Source organism: Palaemon carinicauda, chromosome 27 (genome assembly GCF_036898095.1).
Source record: "Palaemon carinicauda isolate YSFRI2023 chromosome 27, ASM3689809v2, whole genome shotgun sequence".
In the NCBI taxonomy this organism is placed as follows: domain Eukaryota; kingdom Metazoa; phylum Arthropoda; class Malacostraca; order Decapoda; family Palaemonidae; genus Palaemon; species Palaemon carinicauda.
The window spans coordinates 80,940,469-80,949,825 of record NC_090751.1 but is presented as its reverse complement, the minus strand read 5'-3'; the positions used below and the strand labels follow the sequence as shown (position 1 = coordinate 80,949,825).

Here is a 9,357-nt window from a genome sequence, read left to right as displayed (position 1 = left end):
AACTACAGTATATGATTATACAGTAGCCAGTATATTTGCAGTATAGTACATACAGCAGGCAGAAAACTATAGTATAAAGTATATAATAGTTTACTTTTCTAACATACCCTGTGTATCCTTTCACAATCTATTGTTGAGACCAATTTTATATTGAAAGGAAGTATTCCTTCAATACACTGATAGTAATCAGTCTTATAACTTACCCCACAATATTACAACCCTTAGAGAAAGGTTAGTGTTAGTATACACTTGTTCTATCCCCAGAGGTTAGAACCCCTTCCTTTTGAATTTCCTTAATAGGAAAATTCTAACATTAATATTGGGGGAGGTCACAGCAATTGGCTGGATGGGAGACACAAGTATGTGCCTTTCCTATTTCCTTTCTAGCTAACTATCCTAATCTATAATGGTTCAAATATCAATATTTTGCATAACCTGTTTATCAAATGTGATAAACAACCGCATACTCATTTATTTTTCCTTTCTTTACAGGGGGAACCCAAAATGAAGTGTGAGGTGATCTTCTGTAACCACAGGAGTAGGAACTTCTGTGATCACAAGATGTGTAGGTCTCATGCCGCCTGCACAATTACCACCGAAACCCTTGCGGTACTGTGACCCCCAGAACTGCAAAGTCTGCTTGGCCATGATGGCCGAAGGTTTCGACGACCCCAAGTCAACGGAGTCGAGGGATGCAGCACGAGAAAAGCTGCACAAGAGGGTACGAGGGTTCCAAAAGAACTCTCCGGGACCGTACCCACCTAATGCCAGGATGCGTAACTCACTGTTCCCTAAAGCAGGTAGTGAAGCTGTCGTACCCCCAACACGACCTGGACCTCCCTGCATCCAGATTGCCATCGAGACGGATGTCAGTGAGGCGTTACAAGGCATGGACATCCACCAGGAGGAAAGGATGTCTGAAGTGTCTTCGGACACTGAAAATGATCTCCTTAGGGAGGATCCCGAGGAGGAGTCTACTCTGCCTCCCGAAGAAAAAGATGATGCTGAGTCGGAATCCCTTCTGCCTGTGCCGGCACTGGAGCCGACACTTTCTACGTCTTCTGCTCCGACCCTTCCATTGAACAACATGAGCCAGGCAGTTTTGGCTCATATCACGGCACTGATGGAGAACATTCGCAAGCAAGGTGAAGAAAGGAAAGCGAAGCTTGAAAGAGAGCTCCGTGAAGCACGGATCACCGCCTCCCGAGGGTCATACAAGCGACTTAGAGTCCAAGACCTTCCACCCTGCTCCGAGACGAATCCCTGAAGACATGCGGAGTATATGCCGATTACCAACGGCAAACTCTACATCTCTGAGAAGATGGGAGCCGTCCCCTTAGACGACATACAGTCCAAGCTACAATGCTTACTCTGATTGCTTCATTCGACTGAAGCATGAGCCAGCACCAAAAGAGGAGACGGAACCTAAGGAGGTCATGGTTTTTGACCACGATAAGGTACAGGCTCTCTTGTCGAGCAGCCTGAAGAAGGCGGGGTATTCAAATTCGAAAGTGTCCGCCTTGAGCAAGAAACACCCTACCTTTCTTGCTCCTGCTTCAATAGTCTTCCCCTTTACATCGAAGGCTTTTAAAGCTGTTGCCAAGGCAGTTGAGGCAGGCAAACCATGCCCTACACTAGAGGAGTGTAGGCCTCTGTCGTTAGCCTTGCCCATGGAAGAGAAGGAATGGAAGGAAGTCCACCTAACCTTCACAGTAGGAAAGCTGGATGCAGATATCGCGGAACGACAGTTCAGCGAAAATCTCCCTAAACTATCTGACTTTCTCTTGTGCAGGGACCGAGAGACTAAGGAGAGACTTGCTGCATCCTTATCCCTACAGAACTGCATAGAGATGTGTGCAGGCCAAAAAAGCACCCCAGACATGCTCATGGTCCTGGCCAAAATGCATATGGCCACCCTAGTGAAGGACCTGTACGCATTCACGAAGGCTAGGAACTGCAGCAACAGTGAAACACGAACCCAGGAAGCTGATATCTTCCAACATCTGGGGTGAAGACCTCTTCCTGAATGAAGCAGTCAAAGAGGTAGTAGAAAAAGCCGCCACGGAGAATAGGAACCTTCTCCAGAAGTGGGGCATCTCGTCAAAGAGGAAGTCTTCCTAAAAGGAAGACGAAGAAGCCTAGACTTCCCTCTTGGCCTGCCCAGCAACATCCTACAGTCACCATGACCACGGTGGCCCAAGTGGTTGCTCAACCACAGACCACTTTCCAAGTGGTGCCTCAACAGCTGGTTGCCCAGTCACCAGCATTCAACCCTGGGTTTGAGAAGCAAACCACTACCTTTCGGGGTTCCTCTAGACATCCCTCACGAGGTAGGGGGGGACGCGGTCGAGGAGGTAAACCCTCCGGACAACCGAAGCAATGAGATGCTTCAGGTAGTAAGGAGGCTCCAACACTTCCAGGATCGTTGGACCTTCGATCCCTGGGCCCACAGCCTAATCAAGAATAGATTAAGATGGAAATGGAACAAGTCTCCAATATCATTTTCTCAATTCTTCCTACACTCCACCCCCTCATTAGAAGAATATACCTTAGAACTCTTGAGCAAACAGGTTATAAGGAAAGCATAGTCCATCAAATTCCAGGGAAGGCTGTTTTGTGTTCCCAAGAAGGACTCGGACAAACTCAGAGTCATTCTGGACTTGTCGCCACTCAACAAATTCATAGAGAACAGCAAGTTCAGGATGTTAACGCTTCAACACATAAGGACCCTGTTACCCAAAGGGGAGTACACAGTCTTGATAGACCTAGCAGATGCTTACTGGCACCTCCCAATCAGCCGCCCCCTCTCCTCATACCTAGGATTCAAGTTACAGAAGAAAAAGTATGTCTTCACAGCCATGCCCTTCGGACTAAACATAGCCCCAAGGATCTTCACTAAACTTGCAGACGCAGTCGTTCAACAACTACGCCTAGAAGGTGTTCAGGTAGCAGTGTACCTGGACGACTGGCTGGTGTGGGCAGCATCCAAGACGGCTTTTCTGCAATCATCCAAGAAAATGATCCAGCTCCTGGAACATCTGGGATTCAAGATCAACTTCAAGAAGTCTCGACTCTCTCCAGCTCAAAGAATTTCAATGGCTGGGAATCCATTGGAACCTGATGTCACACCACTGTCTCCATTCCCTCAGGGAAGAGGAGGGAGATCGCAGGGTCTGTCAAGAGACTACTGAAATCCGACAGGATCTCAAGGCGCCAACAAGAAAAAGTACTGGGCTCTCTCCAGTTCACAGCAGTAACAGACGCAGTGCTAAGAGCACAGCTGAAAGATGCGTCAGGAGTTTGGAGAAGATAGGCATCAAATGCTCAAAGAGATCTACAAAGACAGATATCGACCTTACTACGATCACTTCTCAAGCCATGGTCGAAGGCCAAGAGCCTAATGAGGACCGTGCCCTTGCAACCACCTCCACCATCGGTGACCATCCACACGGATGCCTCGACGGAAGGATGGGGAGGTCACTCCCATCAAAGGAAAGTCCAAGGGACTTGGTCATCTCTGTTCAAGACCTTTCACATCAATATTTTGGAAGCCATGGCAGTCCTCTTGACACTGAAAATACTCTCCCCTCGCAGATCAGTCTACATCAGGCTGATCTTGGACACCGAAGTGATACTGAGATGTCTGAACCAACAAGGCTCGAGATCGCCCCACGTCTACCATGTGATATTAGCCATCTTTCGTCTAGCGAAAAAGAAGAGATGGCACTTATCAGCAGTTCACCTACAAGGGTTCCGCAATATGTCAGCGTACGCTCTATCCAGGCTAAAGCCGATAGAGTCAGAATGGTCCCTAGACGCAGACTCATTCTCCTTCATCTTGGAACAAGTCCCGGAACTGCAGATCGACCTCTTCGCGACGAGCGATAACAAGAAACTACCTTGATATGTAGCCCCATACGAGGACCCTCTGGCAGAGACGACAGATGCCATGTCCCTCGATTGGAACGAATGGACCTGGATTTACCTGTTCCCTCCAACCAATCTCCTACTGAAGGTCCTCAACAAGCTGAGATCCCTCAAGGGAACGGCAGCTCTAGTGGCCCCCAAGTGGCCCAAGAGCAACTTGTTCCCTCTGGTGATGGAACTGAAGCTGAGGCTGGTCCCTCTACCGAACCCAGCACTATCTCAACGGGTTCAGAAGTCGACTGTCTTTGCTTCATCACAGAGAACCCAAAACCTTCATCTCTTTCCTGATCCTATCTTTCTAGCTACCCTATAAGAGATGGGGTCCCTGGAGAATCTGCCCTTTGAAGGAAGATGTCTCTCTGTGTCCAATAGAATGTCTAAAGGTCTATCTTCGAAGAACTTCAGACTTCAGGGGAGGACAGCTCTTCAAAAGAGAAACATCAGGATCAAACTTATCCCTAAAACAACTGAGGGTGAAGCTCACCTACTTCATTCACAGAGCGGATCCTGATAGTACACCCGCAGGTCATGATCTAAGAAAAATTGCTTCATCACTGAACTTTTTTCAGTATATGGACTTCGAGCGTCTTCGCTCATGTACTGAATGGAAGTCATCCAAAGTGTTTTACAAACCTTATGCGAAGCAAGTGCACGAACTTAAGCATTATGTGGACAAACATTATGCGAAGCAAGTGCACGAACTTAAGCATTACGTGGTGGCGGCAGGTAGAGTATTAAAACCTGTCGTCTAGTGCTGCGATGAACAGTGGATTGATTGGGACTATCAATTAGGGTGAAAAGGTGTTGACACCTTCCAGTGCGATACCTTTTACGTGGATGTCACCATGGTGACACTAAGACTGTTAAAAAATTTCAGGTGTAGAATTATACAGATAACAATTGTGCCGTGTGTACATTGTACACTGTGTTGATAGTATCCAACATTTACAGAAAATTATATTGAAAAATTTTATCAAAATTTTCAAATTTCATGGTGGCATTAATAATTTCTTCCCTTTCAGGTAGAAAACTTTATCTGTTTATGTTGTATGTATAATTCTCTTTAACATGTTACACTTGTTATCCCATTTACTCATTTAGCCTGAATAAATGATTAAGAGAGTGTAATTGCGTCTTATTTCGCCTTGCAAATAGCACAATATATGTAGCCAGAGTTCTCTTACTTATTTACCTAAGTAAACCTCATATTATTGATGAATACAAACAATGGATATAGTTGATACTTATATTTGTTCCGACAATATATAAAAACCTTGAGACCTTTGTATATGTAGTTGATACTTATGTTTGTTTCGACAATATATGCAAACCTTGAGACCCTTTTCTACTGTCTAGTATGACACTTCCATGCAGCGGGCAGGAAGCCCTAACATTGTTCCATGATTAGTGGTTGTGACATATAATGGTAACGTCATATTTCTCAATGGTCATGATGACCTTAGAAAAAATTGTCCCAAGGTTAAGGCACCTATGCAAATCCACAGGTACAGTACTTTCAAGTAATTCTCTGGTAAACTTCCATCAGGACAACATGGCTTGAGCCCAAATAACGGATTTTGAAGCGAAGCGAAAAATCTATTTTTGGGTGATATGGCCATGTCGTCCTGATGGACCCGTCCTCCTTTTCCAAGAAAAGGCTCAGGCAAGATCCCTCCCGAAACTACTATATCTGTAGCACCAGGCTCAATGCTACAAGGAATGAGCGCCATCTTGGAGCCATGTAATAGTATGGGAGGAAGGGTAACCTTGATAACGGCTCCCCTTCAGTTTCGCCACTTTTCCCCCTCGAAGCGAAAACGCTATTCGGAGTGAAGATTGCCATGTGTCGTATCAAGATATACATCCCCGATTTTATGCGATATCCTTAAGAAAAATTTAAGGATATTCGCGCCAGGAGTTAGAATTCTGGAGACCTAAAGGTCGAATTCTCTGGGAATAACACTGTAGCCAAATATCCCTCAGAAATCTACCTATAGGAAACTTCCATCAGGATGATATGGCCATCTCACCCAAAAATAGATTTTTCGCTTCGCTTCAAAATCCGTTAAATAGCTAACATATTAGTGTAAAGCCGTGAAAGGGTCGCCCTACTATTTAAATAATATACAAGAATATAAAGGGCGACAGCAGTCGTAAAATGGCTGCCTCCGGTAACGGCAATGCTTACCAAAACACACTTAAATTAATAAATTTAACCGTGAGAGGTGAGACCAAATTTACACCAAGGAAAGAATTAACACTCAACTTTCCAGATGACGAAGGTGTTGATAATTGGACGATGAGAGAAAGGCAAAACTTGAGAAAAACACCAGGCTAAGGGAGAGCACACACACTCTTAGCAAGGCTACAAGAATAGGAATGGCGTCGCGGTAGTAGTAGGGAAGGAGATCCACTGGGTACCTAGATTGGCACCCCTTTCTTTTGCCACTATTCCGCCTTACATCAAAGCGTTATATCTATTCGGGGTGAAGATTGCCATGTGTCGTATCTCGAATACGTCCCCTGATATTATGCGATATTCTTTATGGGATACTCGTGCCAGGAGTTGGAATCCTGGAGTTTAATTCTCTGGGAGTATCACTGTAGCAAATATCCCTTAGAAGGCTACCTATAGGAACCCTTCCATCAGCACGACATGGCCTGAGCCCAAAAAGGCGAGATGGAAGCAACTGAGTAACTTTATTACAGAACATCAGTTTATATATATATCAATTGCAGGTAAGACGTCCATAACATATAACAGGCTGTTTCCTGTTCAACCAACAACAGTTTCTGTTAACATTTAACGGTGAGAAAGACAGACAAGTTGATTCAGGTTGTTATCAGTCTGAGGGGAGAGCAAAGATACAAAGGAGACTATATACAAAAAGAATGCCGTTACTATGTACGATTGTGTGACACACGGTTGGTACAGCATGTGGTAGTCATGCTACGAGTGAGGTGAATAAGTCCCAAATTAATTGTCTAGCCTTAGAAGCATTGATAAACTCAGGAAAGTTGTCGGAAGAGAATATTCTGGCAGCTTGTGAACTGTTGGAGGTAGTTGAGGAAGAATTTTTAGTGAAGCAAGGACCGGTTGACCCTCAAACGGAATGTATGAAAGCAGATAAGTATGCAGAAGCTGAGATTCGACGTATTGCAGCGGAAGAGAATTTGATTAGGTTGAAGATGATGGCAGAACGTGAAAAAAGAGAGAGAAGACGAGAAGAAGATGAGAGAGGAGAAAGACGACGTGCGAAGGAAATGGAAGCAAAGCGAGGGGAAGAAGCGAGAGAGATCGCAAGACATGCAAGGTTAATGGAAGCGAAGGAAATCGGACAACAGGAATAAAAAGAGAGAAGGCAGGAAGAAAAATAGATAGAAGTGAGGTATATGCGGGAGTTGGAACTTTCGCATGCCCACTCCCAACTGAAAGTGCAGACGGAAACAGAGATGTCTCCTGTTTAATATGTTGGAAGCCCAGAGGTTAATTCCAAGGTTCACAGAAGAGTCCCCAGATGAGTTTTTCAATCATTTTGAAATGGTCGCAGTGACGATGAAATGGCCAGAAGATAAAGGGTCTGTGTTATTGCAGAGTGTACTCTTTGGGAAGGGCTGCAGTGCTTACTTATTCTTATCTCAGGACCGGAGGATGGAGTATCAAAAAGGGAAGAGGAGCGTGCTGCAAGTGTATCAGATGACCCCTGAATATTACAATGAAAGGTTCTGAAGTTTGAAAAAGGACGAAAATATAATTTTCCTGGATTACGCTTATAAGGTACGACAATGTTTTAAGAGATGGGCAGAGGATGCTAATGTAAAGGACAAGGCTGATTTAGAAGAACTGATAATACTAGAGCAGTATCGACAAGGAATTCCTGAACACATTCGAACGTACTTGAGAGAGAGAGGTGAAGCAACTCGATAAAGCCGCTTCGCGGAGTGAAGATTACAATATTATCAGTTGTAAACCCTCCTCGGGCACTAAATTTCAACCGTCGTTCCGACCAAGTGTCAAGTATTCGCTGAATCAAGGAAACCAGTTCAGAAATAGCTACGGGAACAAGTTCAACAATTACAACGGAAGTAACACTGTTACTGTCCCTAAGCAGAATGCTATAGTACCACAGCAACAAACGTCGAATCATCCTCCTTCAAGTAACATGAAAGATGTGCAGTAAGTTGATATTGTCTGTTTTAAGTGTGGCAAGAGAGGCCGTATCAGTAGGGAATGTTGGTTAAACCCACCAAAAGCAGTCGCCCAAGTGATTAAAGATAATTCGACTTCACAAAATGCGAAGACTAGGAAGCAATCGGGAAAGGACAGAGAAGAAAATAAACCAGCCACCGTTTACATGATGAACAGGACGAACCCAAACAGCATGAATGCCTTTAAACCATATATTTATGAAGGTATGTTAGCAGTAATAGATGGGAGTGAGCGAACCCCGGTCAGGATATTACGCGATACATACGATGGTGGAACAGTCTCTCACAGGGGACTCAATTATTTTGAAGGGAATAGGAGGGGAGGAGGTCACCCCTATTCGCCGTTTAAAACTGTCATGCGAGTTGGTGACAGGTAATTTTGACTATGCGGTAAAGGATTCAATGGCTGTCGAAGGAGTAGACATCCTGCTGGGTAATGAGGTTGGTGGAGCGCCGTTCGTACCTTGTCCCATTGTAACAGAGAAACCTTTGAGGTATAGTGCTACGACTGAACGCGAGGACTACCCGTCTCTGGTTCCTAGTGGTGTTACGACTAGGAGTATGAAGAAGAAAGTGGCTGCCGAAGAAGAAGAAGAAATCGAAGGAGAAATGAACTTAGAAGGTTTGTTTTCCGGAGAAGAGGATTCCCTTGAAAGTACGCAAGAGGAGAAGTCCCGAGTAAGCCCGAGCAAAGAGGAACGACAGACGAGTGGACAAGAGGACAAAGAAACAATGGACCTGAAAGAAATGAATTTGGAAGATTTGTTTTCTGAAGAAAAGGATTCCCTTGATGATACACAAGAAGAGAACTCAAGATTAAGCTCGAGTGAAGAGGAACGACAGACGAGCAGACAAGTGGACAAAGAAGAAAAAGAAATCGAAGGAGAAATGAACTTGCAGGATTTGTTTTTCGATGAAGATGATTTCCTTGATGATACGCAAAAAGAGAACTCAAGAGTAATCCCGAGCGAAGAGGAACGACAGACGAGTGGACAAGAGGATGAAGAAAAAATGGACCTGGAAGAAATGAATTTGGAGGATTTGTTTTCCGAAGAAGAGGATTCCCTTGATGATATGCAAGAAGAGAACTTAAGATTAAGCCTGAGTGAAGAGGAACGAAGAAGAAAAAGAAATCGAAGGAGCAATGAATTCACAGGATTTGTTTTCTAAAGAAGAGGATTCCCTTGATGGTAAGCAAGAAGAGAGCTCAAGAGTAAGCCC

General features: G+C 44.6%; 1 protein-coding gene across 1 annotated transcript; it reads left to right on the top strand.

Annotated features, from left to right (window-relative positions):
* Positions 1-649: 649 nt before the first annotated feature.
* On the top strand, positions 650-7,278 carry LOC137621003 (MAP7 domain-containing protein 1-like). Its single transcript, XM_068351443.1, has 2 exons — positions 650-1,145; positions 6,941-7,278. The coding sequence occupies exons 1-2, from the start codon at positions 650-652 to the stop codon at positions 7,276-7,278; spliced, it is 834 nt and encodes a 277-aa protein (XP_068207544.1).
* Positions 7,279-9,357: the final 2,079 nt, after the last annotated feature.

Bases quoted from the DNA above. Each gene is read 5' to 3' on its own strand.
- LOC137621003 (XM_068351443.1), top strand. From the start codon at position 650: ATGGCCGAAGGTTTCGACGACCCCAAGTCAACGGAGTCGAGGGATGCA. The intron at 1,146-6,940 runs GTGAAGAAAGGA...TGATAAACTCAG, and splicing joins GGAGAACATTCGCAAGCAAG to GAAAGTTGTCGGAAGAGAAT.